This window comes from Neofelis nebulosa, chromosome 8 (genome assembly GCF_028018385.1).
Source record: "Neofelis nebulosa isolate mNeoNeb1 chromosome 8, mNeoNeb1.pri, whole genome shotgun sequence".
NCBI classification, from domain to species: domain Eukaryota; kingdom Metazoa; phylum Chordata; class Mammalia; order Carnivora; family Felidae; genus Neofelis; species Neofelis nebulosa.
Window position 1 is genome coordinate 88,487,344 of NC_080789.1, and position 21,611 is coordinate 88,508,954.

Here is a 21,611-nt window from a genome sequence, read left to right on the forward strand (position 1 = left end):
GCCTGAGCCGAGGTCAAGAGTTGGACTCTTAACCAACTGAGCCACCCAGGTGCCCCTGTCTTTTCACTTCTAAACCTTACACATCTTAGGCTTTTAAATTTTTCTTAAAGCATCAACGTGGACCTCCAAAGCTATGTGAAATGATAGTGATGATAACGAGTATTCTTGTACTTTTCTAATCTTAATGGAAAACATACACATTTTTCCTTGATGATATTTGCTGTAGATTTTTCAGTATACAGTTTTCATGTAGTTTCTAAGTTTTTAATAATGAAATAGGTATTAAATGTTATTAGATGTATTTTTCTGCATCTATGATTCTATAATTTTTCTACTCAGTATTTTTGGTGTAGTAAAATAAAATGGTAGGTATTTTCATGTTGAACTGTTTGCATGGATGAAAAAAACCATACTTAATTATATTTTTATATATGATTTGGTTTGTTTAAATAATACTTTATTTAAAACTCTTACTTCTATGTTGATAAATAAAATAGACATATTTTATTTTTTTTCTTTTCATTCTTTTTTTGTTTTGGAATCATCATAGGCCCCACAAAATGAATTAATAAATTTTCTATTTTTTAATTTCTGGCACTACTTACACTAAATATTTGTTGAAAGCTATATGAATCCATCTGTGAAAGTATTTATACTTTGGGATTGTTGGGACAGTGATACTATTTATTATTTTCATTTATTTAATATTAGTGCCTATTCATATTTTCAATTTCTACTTAAACCTGTTGTATGTAGGTGTTTACAATATTCCTTATCTGATATTCTCTGATGTATCTGAAAGGATTTCCCTTTTCTTCTTACGTATTTTTTTATTTGCCTCCTCTTTACTTTTTCTTGATCATGGTTGTCAGAGGCTTGTCTATTTTATTTTTCTCTTTTTAAAGAATGAGTTTTGGTTTTGTTAATCTTTATTTCATGTAATCCTGTTCTTCTTGATTTTTTTTTCTTTTAGGCTTGCTCTGTTTTTCTTTATCCAACTGTTTGAGTTTAATACTTAGATCATTTGTTCATTCTGACTACTGTACATAAATCTATACATTTCTTTCCAAATACTGATTTAGCAATGCCTCAACTAGTATTTTCTGTGGAGTTTATTTCTATTTTGTAGTGATTTGCCCCACCAGACCAAAGATTATTTATTAATGTGTTATGTAATTTCCATATCTTTAAGAACTTTCTATAGGTATAATTTATTATTATTGTTCTATTTTTATGTTCAGACAACTTAATCTGAAAGATTACAGGTTGGGGAGATGGAATATCAAGGTTTTATTTGGGGCCTAGTGCATTTTTTTTTTAGTATTTCATGTCTTTTTGAAAAGAATGTGTAACTGAATTTTGGGTATATAGTTCCATATCTCTTGCATTGAAGTAAAGCATTGTGTTATCTAAATTTTGCAAATGTATTCTTGTTTTTGTCTGCATTAATTCATCAGTTTTTCAGAGATGTTCAAATCTATAAATATTGCTGGTGTATTTCTCCCTATAAATCTCTCAGTTTTTTAATTCATATATTTGGAGGCTATATTATATGATGAAAATGTGTCTTTGATCATTATATTTCTATTGTTAGCATCACTTAATTTTCTTTATCTTTTAGTTATTTCTTTTAGGGAATTGTATTTTGTTTTTCATTAAAATGGAAGTTCTAGCTTTCTTTTGGTTCGTTGTTACCTGTTATATCTTTTCCCTTTCCTTTATTTTCAATCTTCAGTCTTTCATTTTGCTTCATAGGCAATTTGCTAGGTATCATTTTATAATCTGAGATAGGTACATGTAGCTCATTTATATTTATTTATTTTTAAAAGTTTATTTATTTTGAGAGAGAGAGAGAGAAAGAGAGAGAGAGAGTGAGAGTATAAGCGGGAGAGAGAGGGAGAGACAGAGAATCCCAAGCAGGCTCTGCATTGACAGCACAGATCCCAATGCAGGGCTCAAACTTATGAACTGTGAAATCAAGGCATGAGCCAAAAGCAAGAGTTGGACACAACTACTCAGCAACCCAGGCACCCCTCACTTAGATTTCTTGTAATTATTGTGGTAAGACTCTTTTTGCTATTTTATTTAATATACTCTATTTATTGGACTTTCTTTTTACTTCTTTTTTTTTTCTTTTTTCTTTTTTCTTTCCATTGTACAGTGGTACCCCTTTATCTGCAAGGGACATATTTTAAGATCCCTAGCAGATGCCTGAAGCCATGGATAGTAACAAACCCTAAATATTTGATATTTTTTCCTAAAGATACATAACTGTGATAAAGTCTAATTTATAAATTAGGCACAGTAGAGATTAAGAACAATAATAATAAAATAGGACAATTATAACAATATACTACAATGAAAGTTAAGTGCATCTCGTCTCTATCAACATATCACATTGTACTGTACTCACCCTTTTTCTCCTTGAGATGATGTGAGATGATAAAATGACTACATGATGAGATGAAATGAGGTGAATGATGGAGCTCTTGTGATATACAGACTGTAGCATTCAGCTGCTATTGATCTGATATGTCAGAAGGAGAAATATCTGCTTCCACACCACAGTTCAATGTGGGTAACTGAAACTGTGGAAAGTGAAACCATAGATAAGAGGAAAGTACGGTATATATTGGATTTTCTTCTGCTACTTTGATTATTGAAATGGTCAGACCGATTATTGATATTCTTAATTATACTTATATTTTGCTCATCAATTTTAAAACTTTTCAGTATTAATATCTACTTCCTAATAAAACAAGTACTTAATCATGCTCTCTTCATGTCCCTCCTCTCTTCCCCCACCTCTTTCCAGGGTCATATTGTAGAATTTAATACCTGGATTTTTGTTAATATGCTTGTGTTGTCTCTATTTTTGCGGGATCTCCCTGGATTTCCTACCATGATGGCAAAGGGATGCAACATCATTGCTATTCTGCCAATTTAAAGAAAAATTTGAATTTCTCTCAGCATTTTCCCATGATGTGCATGCTAACTTTTCTGATTCCTGGATTCTAGAAATTGTTATTATCAATGCCAATCAATGATAGAGTTTGTAGAATAGTTTAAACTGTTTCAACAGTTTAAATAATAACAGTTTAAATTAGTATTTCACATTTCTGTGAGATCATTCAGTAGTATATTAGATATAGAGAGGAAAGAAAAATTCTTCAGTAAAACTTAAATGCCTTATTTTCTGTATTAAATGGAAATCATGTGACCTAGAGGGTCATGCTGAGTCTCTTGGCTTCTCTTCCTTCTGAGTAAAATCATTGATGTTGTCTAAATAACCTATGTGTCAGGTAGATAATGTCTAGATCAATCTATAAGGTTTCTGAAAATTCAGTAAAACATTTATGTTAAGAAAATGCCAATAAGATGACATTTTTGCTAAAAATGTATGCTTTTGCGAAGAAAGCTACTTTTATTTTCTCAGCTTTGAGTTAGTCAGGGAAGAAAAGAGAATACAGTAGAACTCTCAACGTGAATTCTTTAAGGAGCTAGCCATGGTGATGCTGGAGTGAGTGGGACACATGAAAGTCCATTGTAGAATTATAGTCTCTATTTCTGCATATAGGAATTTCAGGCAACAGTGCAAAAGAGTGGGGATTTTGGAGACAATGGAGAGATCTTTGTGACTCTTGAAATGATACCAAATCACTTAAAATATGTTTGCCTTGGATTTCTTCATCACATTCCTTTGAAAATTTCTATCCTTGTTTTCTTTCTGCCTTTCATTTATTTATATAATTCTTGGCTTTTCTGTATTTTGTTAACACAAATAATTTAAATACAGCTAGGGTTGCATTATTCTTGTTTTAGGCTGAAGGTTTAATCAAGAACTACTGTTTCAATAAATGGATACTGGGGTAGAAACTGATATGAAATATTTTCTTCTTTGATAATTTTCTGATAATAATGAGCAAAAAAATGATAGGTAAAATGCCAAGAATCAAAAGTAGGGCTCGTGTGTAGACTACAAACTGGATAATCAGGCCTTGGATAACCAAGATCTGAGCATGCAAAAAAAATGTTCTAGTGCCCAGTGTGTTACCAGCATTTACAAACAATTTTTTAAAGAAACTACAACAGCGTTTAAATCTCTATTTTCATTTTATTTATGAATTTACTTATTTTTTAGGTGTATCAAGCCTGAAGAGAAGTCTCTTGGTGTGGGGTTACATACATTTTGCACAAGAGTATTTGGTAAAAATTGTTATTTTTTTCCAGCATCATATCAGGCCACTATTAACTACCAAGAAAATGAAATCATTCTCTCCAAGTCTAGCAAATATCCCTTCTGTTTGCAGCACTTAGTAATTTGTATGAGAATAAGGTACAAGAAGAAATGGAGAATTTCCCCTTTTTCTTGAAAAAGACCTATCTGAACTTAATTTTGCTTTTCAGCTGTTAGAAGATTTGAAAAGCAAATGAGCGAAAAATACTTTGTTAAGGTAAAATGTATACATGATTTGTACAAAAAATTGCAGAAAAAATATAAAGAGTCATTAATTCAATGATTTTCAATATCAGTGATTTTTATGTTGCATTTATCCATCACATTACTTATCCTTTATAACTTAGAAATGTTATAGTAAAAGTAACAACTTCTGATATGTAAAAATAAAATTAAAGCATTCTATTCATACTTTATTCTACAAATAGAGAAAACGGAAATGTTTACAAACAAAATAACGTACCTTAATTCTTACCTTGTTGATGTTTTTTTTTCTCCCCTCTTTAACTGTAGCTGGAATTCCTGCACCTATTTATTTTGGAGCTTTAGTGGATTCCACATGTTTACACTGGGGAACTTTGAAATGTGGTGAGTCAGGAGCATGCAGGATATATGATTCAGCCAATTTCAGGTAAATATAATGATCTTTTTTTTAAAGAATTGCTTTCTAAGCACAGACTGTACATAAAATGACAACATTCATGTATAACACTTTCTTTTTCAGTTACTAGACTACTTTTGGCTATGCTTCCAGAACATATGCTAATACTACATCTCTATTCCTTATTTATATACCAGAATTTTATTTCCTCAATATTTTCAAACTACTTGGTAAATATAAGCATGGATAACTCCCTTAACCTAGCCTTTCAAAATAATCTTTGTTAAATTGTTTGCAATCAACGCATTATTGAAGGTAATAGCTATACATAAACTACCTTTAAAAATTATATTACTCTTTAAAGTATTCTCATTGCATCCTACATCATTTCAGCATCTTACTAGCCTGAATCTTTACTTCTTTTTACATCTACCTCTACTTTTTGAAATATTTTTCCTTCTTCGTTAAATTTTGCTGACACAAAATTCTTCATGTCTCATAAAGTCTTATTCTTTTGTTAGTATAAATCTGATTTTAAACAAAACTCAACATAATGTGTTTTTGAACAAAATACTTCCATTTGCTCTATTTCCATGTTCTTTTTTATCTGGAGACCTGAATTTTGTTTAGATCTGTATCAATTTCTCTTGATCGTACAAAATTGAAAGTACAAAAATTCATTTACTAAAAAACAATTTAGCATTGTTTAAAACATTCTAAGGTCTTATTTTGATTAGTAAAAGGATATATGGCAAGTACTATGAAGAGATCAGACAGCATGAGATTCATGTTTTCATCAGTTCTCTGTTCCCCAAAAGCTCTTCAGAGGTAATGTGAAGGTGGGCCCGCGTACATACCTTCACAGTTGAGAAACACTGAGGATCACTGATATAGATTGGCCTCATCCTGCTACCAAGATTCCTGTTGATAGTAGCCTTAATTAAATGCTATTTTAGACAAGATGATTTTATTTGTTAGCATCCTCTATCAGTCAGATTAATTAGAGTGGCTGATAAAGTGTACTCGTGAGAAAATTTACCAGATGGTGTAGAGTAGAAACAGAGGTGGATATTGTTGGTAAACAGTTCTCCATGGGTCTCTTACATTTCTGCAGATCTTATTAGCAGAGGATTTTGTTTTGGACTATCTTTTCAAGGATGTTTGAATAGTAAATGATCTTGGAGTATGTAGATGACGTTTTCCTATGGAGCAGAGTTTGCTGTCTAGGATGATAAAAGTAATAACTCTCTCTAAGGCTGGCAGATTTTCTTCCAACCCATTTAAAAGAATGGGATTTCCTAAGTTCAGGTTTTCTTAGCTGTGAACCAAACCCATCGTATGCACAAAATTCACATAGGTTTCCCATGGTGTGATTTCTTTGGGACTTGAAGGTTAAGGAAAACCAACCTGAACATGAAGCTTGTGATGATTGTTGTACTGTGAGTAAAAATGTCCTTTGTCTCTGGCCTGGAAGTCTCGTATCTCCAGCCAGCATCCATGCAACTATGTCAGGCTAAACTGTCAGTTTAAAATCCAGGGAAAATCTAGGACTCTTTTACAGTTTGAAGAATAGAAATACTGACCAACTTTAAGTTATGCCAAAAATGTAAAGATATAAGGATGGCCACTTACATTTATTCCAAGTTAGTAGAAAGGAATAAAAGGATTAAGGAAAATTCAAGGAAAGTAAGAAATAGGGAAATAAAAGCACACAAAATAAGTTGAAAAAATAAGCCTAAATACATCAGGTTTCATAATAAATGTGAACCAACTGAACTTGCTTAAAAGATACTTTCATGTGAGTTTCAGTGTTTTCAAAATTCCAGCTATATGTTGCTTACAAGACATAGCTTAAAATATATATGTGAAGAAAGATTGAAGATAAAGGTCAGGAAAAAAAATACCAGGCAGATATTAAATCAAGCTTTTGTGATTATATTAATGACTGTAAGACAAAATAGAATTTAAGGTGAAAAGGATTAACAGTTAAATAAGGATATTACTTAGTAATAAAAAAACACTTTATCAATAATGTGTAACAGTCATCAACCCATATATATTTATCGACCTAATCTCAAGTATATAAAACAAAAAATTTACAAAATTACAAGAAGAAATCTACAGAGTAGAAAATTTCAACACACTTTTCCAAAAGGAAATATAAAATATAGGCAAAAAGTTACTGAGGATACAGAAAAATTTGAATCGCCAAATTGTACAAGAGTTATCTAATAGATATACAGCAATTTAAAAAACCCCAACCAATAGAATATATATTTTTCTCAAGCCTATAAAAAACATTACAACTAAGTCTAATGTCACAAAGTTTAAAAAAAAGTTTGATACCTTACAACCATTGTTTTCTGTCCATAATGCAATGCAATTAGAAATCTATGATAAAATGTTCCCAAAACCTCACATTTGAAATTACTTACAGGTCAAAGCATAAATTATAATAAAAATAATGAAATAACTAAAACTCTACATCAGTGAAAGCACTGCAGAGGAAAATTTGTGGGACAAAGCTAAAACAATACTCAAAGGTATATTTAGAACTTTATATGTATATATACATATTTTTTAAAGACTAAAAATTAATGAACTAATTATTTATAAAAAGGACAACAATGTAATTTCAAATAAGGTAGAAAAGCCTGATAAGTAGCTCAATAAGTTATGTATTGATATATTTCTTATTTCAAATAAGAACAATAGATATAATTTTAAATTTGAAAGGGATATATCCGGGTTCAAAGATAATACATGGGGCGCCTGGGTGGCTCAGTTGGTTAAGCGTCTGACTTCAGTTCAGGTCGTGATCTCACGGTTTGTGGGTTCGAGCCCCACGTCAGGCTCTGTGCTGACTGCTCAGAGCCTGCAGCCTGCTTCAGATTCTGTCTCTGGTTCTCTCTGCCCCTCCCCCATTTGTACTCTCTCTGTCTCTAAAATAAAAATTTAAAAAAAAAAGATAATATAAACATCATTCTGGACATCCAGTTTTCCTGAAGTAGAAATTGAACAGCAACATAAAGGAATAAATAAAAGCCGAATACAAAGGCTAATGCAAAGCCTCTAAGCCTAGAAACAGGAAGTGGTTTCTGGGTGATCAGTTTCCAAAGAAAAAATAAAGTACTTCCAAGGAGTCAAGAGATTAGATCCAGATTCAGTGCTTAATCCATGAGGTGGTGTTGAACACCCATGAACTGGGTTGAGTAGTGTCCCTCAAAATTTCATGTCCACTCATAACCTCAGTATATGACTTTATTTGGAAATAAGTTGTTTGTAAATAAGTCTTTAAATTAGTGAAATTAAGATGAGGTCCTTCTGGATTAGAGTGGGCCCTAAATCAAATCACCAGTGTCCTTATAAGAAGAGGAAAAGAGGCATAGAGACACGTATATACAGGACGAATCCTGTGTGAAGGCAGAGGTAGAGATTGCAGTGTTGCATCTACAAAACAAGGAATGCTATGGATTGCTGCCAGTAGGTAGGAAGAGTCAAGGAAGGATTCTTTCCTGGAGTCTACTGAGGAAGCACACTTTGGCTTCAAATTTCTAGCCTCCAGAACTGTGAGAGAATAAATTTACTTTGTTTTAAGCCATCAAGTTTGTGGTGCTTTGTTACAGAGGTCCTAGGAAACAAATACAAACCTCTTTGTAAAAGAGGTTTTAAAAGAATCTCTTTAACACATCATTGTTATATTACTAAGGAGGAACTAAGACATAGATGTATCCAAGAACCAGACCAAACAATCTGTTCTCCTTGTGATTAATCCCAGTATCACTATAAAAAAATCACCCTTATAAAAACTCAGTCTGGCCTCAGGAACAAAGGGAAAGCTATTAGATTTAGAAGAATAAGTACAGAGAAAGAGCAAACAGAACAAATTTGGGAGAATAAATACACAGGAAGAAAACCAGAACAGTCAACAAAAACAACAACAAAACATTCAAAATTGTTTAGTTTTGCAAGCTAAAACTTAAAAACACATGAACAAGAGGAGCCAAGATGGCAGAAGAGCATGGAAGTTTTTTGAGTGTCTTGCATCCATGAAATACAGCCAAACACTAAACCATCCTGCACACCTAGAAAACTGATCTGAGGATTAACACACACACAATCTGCACAACCTGAACCACAGAATTCAGCAGGTATGTGACATGGAGTGGTGAACTTGGGAAGACAGAAGCCACAGAGGGCAGGAAGCTGCTTTTGCATGTGGAGAGAAGACAGAGACAGGGGGAAAATATGGGAAAAGCACCCCTCCCCAAAAACAGCTGGGGGAAAAGAGGAAAATTGGAAACAGCCACAGGGACTGAAGTAAAAAGAAATGAGTAAGGAGAGGGTTTAAATTCCATTAAGACTGTAAACAGGAGGAGCACAGAGTCTAAACTCTGCAGCTTGATACCTGATGGTGCTCTGGTGGAAAGAGCAAATCCCAAGGAGCAGAGTGGGGTCCAGGAGGTTCTCAGGCCACACGGGGAGAAGCAGTTCCACTGCTGGAAGGACATTTGGTAGAGGCTGTGAGACCACCTGGGCCCAGCAGGCCCCAGAAGGCGGCCACATTCGCCGGTGTTGGAACAAGGTCATTAAGGGTGAAGCCTGGTGCCAGATGTGTGTTGTGATTTTCCATAATCCCTAAAATGCTGCTGCTACACTGTCTTGTGAACTTTTTCTGGGGTGGGCTGGCATCTGGCCACAGTCTCAGGGCACCAACAGCAGCAGGGTCCAACAAGCATTCCTGGGTGCAGCCAACATTTGGCCACTGCTCGGTGAGACCCTCCCACACAGGGGCTGAATGGGTCAAAGCTGCACAGAAGTAAGGGGCCTGGGAAAACAGTCGCATCTGAGATAAAACCCAGGAGAGAGGTATTGCCTGGGGCTTGGTCAAAGACAGTGAAAAAGCAAGAAATGGACAAAAGCTGAAGACAGAGGACGGATGTATGATTGCTGGTGGCAGAAAACAGAGTTCCAATACTAGAGACTGGGTAGCTGGGTGACACCATTTTCACCGCTTCCACGTATGTGCATACGCACCTGCAAGCACCACAACAATCGACCCCAGTAGGCTAACAGCGCCATCTAGTGGAGAATGGAGCCAGTACACTAAGCCCTGCCCAACTGGGCCAACCTCTGTCTTTAAGAACACAAGCCTCACCACCTACTTAGTTTATGGACTATAAAATGCTTCATAGTTTGACTTCTAGGGGAAAATGAAGTAATTTCAGTGTATTTCAGTCTGTTAGACAGTCAAACTATTCAATTTTCTTTCTTTTTTCTCTTTTTCGTTTCTTTTTTCTTGAATACAGAAAGAGAAAAAAATCATTTTTATTTTCAATTTTTATTAAAAATATTTTTTAAGTTTTTTCTACTATATTTTTTACTTTGTTTAATTTTTTTTCAAATTCTATTTTACTTCAATCATTTCATTTTAGTCTACTTCAGCGTATTCATTTTTTCAAATTTTCAAATGATTTCTTTTTTTCTCCCCTTTTTTCTCTAATCTATCAAGCTACTTTCAACACCAAGACCAAAACACACTTAGGATCTAGCATCATTTATTCGATTTGTGTGTGTGTGTGTGTGTGTGTGTGTGTGTGTGTGTGTTGTTTGTTTTTAATGTCTTAATCTTAATACTTTTTTAATTTTAATTTTTTCTACCTCATTAATTCCTTTTCTCCCTTCAAAATGACTAAATGAAGGAATTCACCCCAAAAGAAAGAGCAGGAAGAAATGACAGCCAGGGACTTAACCGGCACAGATACAAGCAAGATGTCTGAACCAGAATTTAGAATCACGATAATAAGAAGACTAGCTGGAGTGGAAAATAGATTAGAATCCCTTTCTGCAGAGATAAAAGAAGTAAGCTAGTCAGGATGAAATAAAAAATACTATAACTGAGCTGCAATCTCAAATGGATGCTGTGGCAGCAAGGATGGATGAGGGAGAACAGAGAATCAGCGATACAGGACAAACTTATGGAGAATAATGAAGCAGAAAAAAAAAGAGGGAGATTAAGACAAAAGAGCACGATTTAAGAATTAGAGAAATCAGTGACTCATTAAGAAGGAAGAACATCAGAATCATAGTGGTCCCAGAGATGAAGAGAGAGAAAAAGGGGTAGAAAGGTTATGTGAGCAAATCATAGTGGAAAACTTTCCTACCCTGAGGAAAGACAGAGACATCAAAATCCAGGAAGCACAGAGGACTCCCATTAGATTCAACAAAAACTAACCATCAACAAGGCATATCATAGTCAAATTCACAAAATACACAGGCAAGGAGAGAATCATGAAAGCAGCAAGGGAAAAAAAGTCCCTAACCTACAAGGGAAGACGGATCAGGTGTGCAGCAGACCTATGCACAGAAACTTGGCAGGCCAGAAAGGAGTGGCAGGATATATTCAATGTGCTGAATCAGAAAAATATGCAGGCATGAATTCTTTATCCAGCTAGGCTGTCATTCAAAATAGAGGCAGAGAGGGGCACCTGGGTGGCTCAGTTGGTTAAGTGGCCGACTTCGGCTCAGGTCATGATCTCACAGTCTGTGAGTTCGAGCCCCGTGTCGGGCTCTGTGCTGAGAGCTCAGAGCCTGGAGCCTGTTTCAGATTCTGTGTCTCCCTCTCTCTGACCCTCCCCCGTTCATGCTCGGTCTCTCTTCTGTCTCAAAAATGAATAAACATTTAAAAAAATTTAAAAAAAAACAAAATAGAGGCAGAGATAAAAAGTTTCCCAGACAAACAAAAATTAAAGGAGTTTGTGACCACTAAACCAGTCCTGCAAGAAATATTAACGGGGGCTCTCTGAGGGGAGAAAAGATGAAAAATACATACATACATACATACATACATACATACCAAAACCAACAAATATTAGAAAGGACCAGAGAACACCACCAGAAACTCCAACTCTACAAACAGCATAATGGCAATAAATTCATATCTTTCAGTACTCACTCTAAACATCAATGGACTAAATGCTCCAATCAAAAGACACAGGGTAACAGAATGGATAAGAAAACAGGATCCATCTATATGCTATTTACAAGAGACCCACTTTAGACCTAAAAACACCTTCAGATTGAAAGGAAGGGGACAGAGAACAATATATCATACTAATGGCCAACAAAAAAAGCCAGAGTAGCCATACTGATATCAGACTATCTAGACTTTAAAATAGAGACTGTATCAAGAGATGAGGAAGGGCATTATATCATAATTAAGGGGTCTATCAACCAAGAAGACCTAACAACTGTAAACATTTATGTGCCAAATGAAGAAGCACCCAAATATATAAATCAATCACAAACATAAAGAAACTCATTGGTAGTAATACCATAATAGTAGGAGACTTCAACACCTCACTCACAGCAATGGACACATCATCTAATCAAAAAATCAACAAGGAAACAATGCTTTGAATTACACTTGGACCAGATGGACTTAACAGATATATTCAGAACATTTCATCCTAAGGCAGCAGAATACACATTCTTCTCCAGTGAACATGGAACGTTCCCCAGAATAGGCCACATACTGGGATACAAATCAGCCCTCAGCAACTACAAAAATATCGAGATCATACCGTGCATGTTTTCAGACGACAATACCATGAAACTCAAAATCGACCACAAGAAAAAATTTGGAAAGGTAACAAATACTTGGAGACTGAAGAACATCCTACTAAATATGAATGGGCCAACCAAGAAGTTAAAGAGGAAATTAAAAATTATATGGAAACCAATGAAAATGATAACACCACAACCCCAAACCTCTGGGACACAGCAAAGGCGGTCATAAGAGGAAAGTATATAGCAATCCAGGCCTTCCTAAAAAGGAAGAAAGGTCTCAGATACACAGCCTAACATTACGCCTTAAAGAGATGGAGAAAGAACAGCAAATAAAACCCCAAAACAGCAGAAGACAGGAAATAATAAAGATTAGAGCAGAAATTAATGCTATCAAAACAAAAACAAAAACAAAATGCAGCAGAACAGATCAATGAAAGCAGAAGCTGGTTCTTTGAAAGACTTAACAAAATTGATAAACCACTAGTCAGTTTGATCAAAAAGAAAAAGGAAAGGACCCAAATAAATAAAATCAAGAATGAAAAAAGAGAGATCACAACCAACACAGCTGAAATAGAAACAATAATGAGGATATTATGAGCAATTATATGCCAATAAAAAGGGAAATCTGGAAGAATTGGACAAATTCCTAGAAACATATACACTACCAAAACTGAAACAGGAAGAAATAGAAAATTTGATCAAACCCATAACCAGTAAAGAAATTGAATTAGTAATCAAAAATCTCCCCAAAAAAACAAGAGTCCAGGGCCATATTGTTTTCCAGGGGAAATCAACCAAACATTTAAGGAAGAATTAATGCCTATTCCTTTGAAGCTGTTCCAAAAAATAGAAATGGAAGGAAAACTTCCAAACTCTTTCTATGAAACCAGCATTACCTTGAATCCAAAACCAGACAGAGACCCCACTAAAAAGGAGAACTATAGACCAATTTCCCTGATGAACATGGATGCAAAAATCCTTAACAAAATATTAGCCAACCAGATCCAACAATACATTAAAAAAAATTATTCACCATGACCAAGTGGGATTTATACCTGGGATAGAGGGCTGGTTCAATATCCACAAAACAATTAACGTGATTCATCACATCAACAAAAGAAAGGACAAGAACCATAAGATCCTCTCAATAGATGCAGAGAAAGCATTTGACAAAAACAGCATCCTTTCTTAATAAAAACCCTCAAGAAAGTAGGGATAGAAGGATCATACCTCGAGATCATAAAATGCCATATATGAACGACCCAATGCTAATATCATCCTCAATGAGGAAAAACTGAGCGCTTTCCATAACGAGACAGGGATGTCCACTCTCACCACTATTATTCAACATAGTATTGGAAGTCTTAACCTCTGCAATCAGACAATACAAAGAAATAAAATGCATCCAAATTGTCCAGGAAGAGGTCAAACTTTTCACAGATGACATGACAATCTATATGGAAAACCCAAAAGATTCCACCAAAAAACTGCTACAACTGTTTCATGAATTCAGCAGTTGTAGGATATAAAATCAATGCACAGAAATCGGTTGCATTCCTATTCACCAGCAATGAAACAACAGAAAGAGAAATCAAGGAATCAATCCCATTTACATTTGCACCAGAACCCATAAAATACCTAGGAATAAATTTAACCAAAGAGGTGAAAAATCTATACACTGAAAGCTATAGAAAGCTTAGAAAATAAATTGAAGAAGATACAAAAAAAAATTGAAAAAATTCCATGCTCCTGGATAGGAAGAACAAATATTGTTAAAATGTTGATACTACCCAAAGCAATCTACATATTCAAGGCAATCCCTACCAAAGTAACACCAGCATTCTTCACAGAGCTAGAAGAAATAATCCTAAAATTTTATGGAACCAGAGAAGACCCCGAATAGCCAAAGCAATCTCGAAAAAGAAAACCAAAGCAGGAGGCATCACAATCTCAGACTTTAAGCTATAATACAAAGCTGTAATCATCAAGACAGTATGGTACTGGCATAAGAGCAGACACTCAGGTCAATGGAATGGAATAGAGAACCCAGAAATGGACCCACAAATGTATGGCCAACTGATCTTTGACAAAGCAGGAAAGAATATCCAATGGAATAAAGACAGTCTCTTCAGCAAGTGGTACTAGGAAAACTGAACAGCTACATGCAGAAGAATGAACCCAGACCACATTCTTACACCATACACGAAAATAAACTCAAAATGGAAGAAAGACTTCAATATAAGACAGGAAGCCTCAATCCTTGAGGAGAAAGCAGGCAAAAACCTCTTTGATCTTGGCCGCAGCAACTTCTTACTCAATACGTCTCCGGAGGCAAGGGAAACAAAAGCAAAAATGAACTATTGGGACCTCATCAAAATAAAAAGCTTCTGCACAGTGAAGTAAACAATCAGCAAAACTAAAAGGCAACCGACAGAATGGGAGAAGATATTTGCAAATGACATATCAGATAAAGGGTTAGTATCCAAAATCTATAAAGAACTTATCAAACTCAACACCCACAAAACAAATAATCCAGTAAAGAAATGGACAAAAGACATGAATAGACACTTCTCCAAAGAAGACATCCAGTTGGCCAACAAACATATGAAAAAATGCTCAACATCATTCATCATCAGGTAAATACAAATCAAAACCACAATGAGATACCACCTGACACCTGTCAGAATGGCTAACATGAACAACTCAGGCAATAATAGATGCTGTCAAGGATGCGGAAAAGAGGATCTCTTTTGCATTGTTGGTGGGAATGCAAGCTGGGGCAGCCACCCTGGAAAACAGCATGGAGGTTCCTCAAAAAATTAAAAATAGGACTACCCTAGGACCCAGCAATTGCACTACTAGGTATTTATCCAAAGGATACAGGTGTGCTGTTTCAAAGGGACATATGCACCCCAATATTTATAGCAGCACTACCAACAATAGCCAAAGTATGGAAAGAGCCCAAATGCCCATCGATGGATGAATGGATAAAGCAGTGGTAGATATATACAATGGAGTATTACTAGGCAATCAAAAAGAATGAAATCTTATCATTTGCAACTACTGTTGCCATTTGCAACACTTATGCAAAGTGAAATTGATCAGCCAGAGAAAGACAAATATCATATGACTTCACTCATATGAAGACTTTATGAGACGAAACAGATTAACATAAGGGAAGGGAAACATATAATATAAAAACAGGGAGGGGGACAAAACAGAAGGGACTTTTAAATATGGAGAACAAACAGAGGGTTACTGGAGGGGTTGTGAGAGGGGGGATGGGATAAATGGGTAAGGGGCATTAAGGAATCTACTCCTGAAATCATTGTTGCACTATATGCTAAATAACTTGGATGTAAATTTAAAAAAAATTAAAAATTCTGAAAAAAAAACATGAACAAATCTAATGGTAAAAAAGATAAGCATATAAATTCCCAATGAAACATGACTTCGTTCCTGATTAAATTTCATATAATGTAGGAGTTTGACAAAGACTTTAAAATAAGTATGCTTATCCAGCTCAATAGGATTAAAATTAATAAATGGCATAATATCCATTAAAAGTTAACAAGAAATGATAGGAAAAATCAAGCAGAAATAAGAATATTAAGAACTCAGAAACATTATAGATTAAATGCATGTTATTGAGATAATAAAAGGAATCCTAAGTATATAATAAATTTGAAGGCAATACAGTTGAGAATTGGTGAACTGGAAGAGAGTACGGAAGAATTTATCTAGAATGTAGATCAACAATGTGAACTGATTCAACAAAAATAAACACCTATGTAATATTAAAGACCAGTTAACAATTAAAACATACACCTCAAAAAAATTTCTAGAAAAAGAATAGAGGAAATGGCAGATATAAATTTAAAAAAAAATTAATGGCTTAGAATGTCCTACAATTTGAGGCATGAATTTTCACTTCAAAATACTTTTTTTTTATATTTATTTATTTATTTTTTAATATATGAAATTTATTGTCAAATTGGTTTCCATACAACACCCAGTGCTCATCCCAAAAGGTGCCCTCCTCAATACCCATCACCCACCCTCCCCTCCCTCCCACCCCCCATCAACCCTCAGTTTGTTTTCAGTTTTTAACAGTCTCTTATGCTTTGGTTCTCTCCCACTCTAACCTCTTTTTTTTTTTTCTTCCCCTCCCCCTAAGTTTCTCAGGATCCACATAAGAGTGAAACCATATGGTATCTGTCTTTCTCTGTATGGCTTATTTCACTTAGCATCACACTCTCTAGTTCCATCCACGTTGCGACAAAAGGCCATATTTCATTCTTTCTCATTGCCACGTAGTATTCCATTGTGTATATAAACCACAATTTCTTTATCCATTCATCAGTTGATGGACATTTAGGCTCTTTCCATAATTTGGCTATTGTTGAGAGTGCTGCTATAAACATTGAGGTACAAGTGCCCCTATGCATCAGTACTCCTGTATCCCTTGGATAAATTCCTAGCAGTGCTATTGCTGGGTCATAGGGTAGGTCTATTTTTAATTTTCTGAGGAACCTCCACACTGCTTTCCAGAGCGGCTGCACCAATTTGCATTCCCACCAACAGTGCAAGAGGGTTCCCGTTTCTCCACATCCTCTCCACCATCTATAGTCTCCTGATTTGTTCATTTTGGCCACTCTGACTGGCGTGAGGTGATATCTGAGTGTGGTTTTGATTTGTATTTCCTTGATAAGGAGCGATGTTGAACATCTTTTCATGTGCCTGTTGGCCATCCGGATGTCTTCTTTAGAGAAGTGTCTATTCATGTTTTCTGCCCATTTCTTCACTGGGTTATTTGTTTTTTGGGTGTGGAGTTTGGTGAGCTCTTTATAGATTTTGGATATGTCTGATATGTCATTTGCAAATATCTTTTCCCATTCCGTTGGTTGCCTTTTAGTTTTGTTGGTTGTTTCCTTTGCTGTGCAGAAGCTTTTTATCTTCATAAGGTCCCAGTAATTCACTTTTGCTTTTAATTCCCTTGCCTTTGGGGATGTGCTAAGAGATTGCTACGGCTGAGGTCAGAGAGGTCTTTTCCTGCTTTCTCCTCTAGGGTTTTGATGGTTTCCTGTCTCACATTCAGGTCCTTTATCCATTTTGAGTTTATTTTTGTGAATGGTGTGAGAAAGTGGTCTAGTTTCAACTTTCTGCATGTTGCTGTCCAGTTCTCCCAGCACCATTTGTTAAAGAGACTGTTTTTTTTCCATTGGATGTTCTTTCCTGCTTTGTCAAAGATGAGTTGGCCATACGTTTGTGGGTCTAGTTCTGGGGTTTCTATTCTATTCCATTGGTCTATGTGTCTGTTTTTGTGTCAATACCATGCTGTCTTGATGATGACAGCTTTGTAGTAGAGGCTAAAGTCTGGGATTGTGATGCCTCCTGCTTTGGTCTTCTTCTTCAAAATTACTTTGGCTATTCGGGGCCTTTTGTGGTTCCATATGAATTTTAGGATTGCTTGTTCTAGTTTCGAGAAGAATGCTTGTACAATTTTGATTGGGATTGCATTGAATATGTAGATAGCTTTGGGTAGTATTGACATTTTGACAATATTTATTCTTCCAAACCATGAGCAGGGAATGTCTTTCCATTTCTTTATATCTTCTTCAATTTCCTTCATAAGCTTTCTATAGTTTTCAGCTTACATTTTAAAGGCATAGTCAAAAAATATATAAATGAGCATATCAGAGTAAAATTATAAACATTCAAGATAAAGAAAAATGAATATAAAAATTACCAGAGAAATAAATAGGTGACTTACAAAGAAATAACAATTAAACCAATAGTAGATTGGTTGTTTACAGCAACAACACAGCCACATATCTCTGATCCTTATTGCTTTGGGTTTGAGTTGAAAAAAAAACACACACAAACCAAAGAGCAAGAAATGAGCCAATATCACTAAATATAAATCTAAAAATTTTCTTTATGACAGAAGACACTATAGACTATAAAGAATGTTGGTTTTAAATAAAAACTGTTGAAGAAAACGTCTGGACAATTGCTGAGTTGGGTACTCTAAGACCCTGAGACATTTTAGAGAAAATCTTGCTAACATACACAGGGAGACATGTAAAAGGAGGTTTACTGCAGTATTGTTGATAACAGAAAAAAAGTTAAACAATACAAGTGTCCAGTCTTGATATTCAGATTGGACAAGTTCAGCATAAGGAAAAAGGTATAGGCTGGCTTAACTTATAAATAGACATGCAAAAATTCTAAAAAATAATAAATCAAATGTAATAATGTATAAAGCCTCACTGATAGAGTTTAGTCATGCAAGGATGGTTCAACATTAGAAAAATCTATTAACCTAATATACTCTATTAACACAATTAAGGGGGCAAAATCTTTGATGTTCTGCTAACTATAGGAACAAAAATAATCTGGTGATACTTTATGCATTCATAATTGAAACTCTGAGCAAATTCAGAATAGAAGAGGAACTTTCTTAATCTGAGTAAAATCATCCAGGGGCGCCTGGGTGCCTCAGCTGATTAAGTGTCCAACTCTTGATTTTGGCTCGGGTCATGATTTCATAGTTGTGAGATTGAACACCGTGTCAGGCTTCATACTGAGCATGGAGCCTGCTTGCGATTCTCTCTCTACCTCTCTCCCTCTCTTAAAATAAATAAACCTTTTTTAAAAAGCCATGAAAAAGACCCCCACAGAATATATAATATAATACAATTGATGGTTATTCTTTGGAAGCATTCTTATTAAATACTAGAATACAACTGCTGCCATTATCAGTATTGCATTCAAACCAGAGGTCAATTTGTTGTAAAAAGATTTTAAAAAACCCAAAGATAAGAAAAGAAAATAAGTGTGAATTTTCTAGATGAAAATTTGCAAAAAAAAATTTAACAAACAATTAATAAGTGAGTTCAGCAAAGTTGCTTATATAAGATTGACATGCAAAACAGCTGCGATTGTCCTCATGGGAATGAAATATTAATAATTAAAGATACTCAAAACTAGCTTGTACTCATCACACTATGTAAGCTTAATATTTAAAAACATTTTTTTTATAGATACATCTACCTTGGTTTGCCAGCAGCTCTAAGAGGATTAAGCTATATCCCAGCCTTTTTAATCCTAAATATTTTGAAGAATCGTCATCTACCTGGTGAAAATGCCTCTTCAGGAACTATACTTACAGAGGCAAAAACTACAAAGAAGGAAAATGAGTGTAAAGATATGGACCAAAATTCCAAAGTTTTGAATGATAATGAGTTGAAAACTAAATTGTAATGCCCTATTATATCATGCTTCCCAGAGTTGTGGACTACACTTATAACCAAACTGCTTTTAAAATCAATAGGGGTAAGTGCGTAACTTTTTCTTATCTTTATGAACCTCAATTTTTTTTTTACCCAAGATAAAAAAATGTTCACTGATGGTATTTCTGAGGCATCCACGGCACCTGAAATTTTCCTCAGAGGACATTTATAACAACCTTCAAAACAGGATATTAGACCCAGTTTTATTTTTTATGTTAAAATAGCAATTTCTCTTTTAACTCATGTGAAATAAGGGTATATATCCCACATCTCCTTTTCCAATTGATCTTAAAAATTTCCTATTAGGAAAATCTGTTTAATTTCATTGAATTTCTGCTTTGTTATTGGGGTTAGAGACTGAAATTCTTATCCTGCTTACATGACTATTTAAATACTTTATTCAAGTTCATCATTTTTATGTGAAAGAAGCTGATGTCTTCTAATTATTTAACTTTTCCTTAAAGAATTTTTCTTTTCTTTAACTGTTAACTTTTCCTATTCATTCCAGACATGATTGTTTTAAAAATAGATTACTCATTACTATGCCATCACCTACTATCAATTTGTTTTCTGCTTTATTACTCAAGTAATATATTTGCTCATTTTGTTCAGAATACTGAAAAACTGAGTCAGTTTATTAAAAATCATGTAACAAAGATTGTTGGAATTTTTTTTTAGCAGTTCAAACCTGGTGACTAAATTCTCTCTGAAAAACAAGTATCTGTGTCAAAGGATGAAAGTATAATATTAGAAAAAAATAATCCTTAAAAGTTATAGTGTCAGATATTGTCAGAGGAACATTTTCCCAGAAGACAGAGGGATTTATCACAAATAAAGAAAACAAGCTAAGGCCACAGCCAGAGAGCTCAGCAAAACAAATATAAATAACCTTCTTAATGGAGAACTTAAAGCAATGATCATAAGGATAGCCCCTGGGCTTGAGAAAAGAAGACATCAGTGAGAGCCTTACAAAAGAGATGAAAGAGTTAAAAAAAAATTATCAATCAGAGATGAAGAATCAATAAATGATATTGGAAGCAGGCTTGATGTAATGAACAGCAGGCTGGAAGAAGCAGAGGGATGAATTAGTGGCCTAGAAGACAAAATAATGGAAAATAATGAAAGTGAACAAAAGAAAGAATTATACAACCCAAGAATAGACTTAAAGAACTCAGTGGCTCCATCAAATTTATTACCATTCATATTATAGAAGTTTCAGAAGAAGAGGAGAGTAAAGGGGGGCAGAAATTTTATTTGAAGAAGTAATAGCTTAAAACTTTCCTAATCTTGGGAAGAAAACAGATATCCAGATCCAGGAGGCACAGAGAAGTCCCACAAAAATCAACAAAAGCAGGCCAAAAATAAGACATATTATAATTAAATTTGCAAAATATAGTGATAAAGAAACACTCTTAAAAGAAGCAAGAAAAAAGAAGTCTTTAACTTACAAGGGAAGACTCATAGGATAGCTGGATATTTCTCAACAGAAACTTGGTAAGCCAGAAAGGAATGGCATGGTATATTCAACAGGCTGAATGAGAAAAATCTGTAGCCATGTATATTCTATCCAATTATCTATGTAACTATAGAAGGGAATTTTATAACGTTCCACTGACATCAATGGACAGAACATCTAAACAGAAAATCAACAAAGAAACAATGGCTTTGAATGACATACTAGAGCAGATTGACTTAAAAGATATATTCAGAACATTTCCTCCTAAAAGAGCAGAATCCACATTGTTTTCAAGTGCACATGGAACATTCTGAAAATATAACTTATATTAGGCCACAAAACAGGCCTTAAAAATTTTTGTAAAGAATGAAATCAAACCATGCACATTTTCTGACCACAAGCTATGAAACTAGAAGTCAACCACAAAAAAAAAAAAAAAAAAAAAAAAACTTG

General features: G+C 34.6%; 1 protein-coding gene across 8 annotated transcripts in view; it reads left to right on the top strand.

Annotated features, from left to right (window-relative positions):
- SLCO1A2 (solute carrier organic anion transporter family member 1A2) overlaps window positions 1-20,360 on the top strand; it is a 125,974-nt gene extending 105,614 nt beyond the window's left edge. For all 8 annotated transcript variants that reach the window (XM_058743485.1, XM_058743478.1, XM_058743482.1 and 5 more), the window contains 3 exons: window positions 4,142-4,206; window positions 4,751-4,868; window positions 19,454-20,360. In XM_058743485.1, the coding sequence (XP_058599468.1) occupies window positions 4,142-4,206; window positions 4,751-4,868; window positions 19,454-19,673 (403 nt within the window). In that variant the 3' untranslated portion in view covers window positions 19,674-20,360. The remainder of the gene's footprint in view (window positions 1-4,141; window positions 4,207-4,750; window positions 4,869-19,453) is intronic.
- Window positions 20,361-21,611: the final 1,251 nt, after the last annotated feature.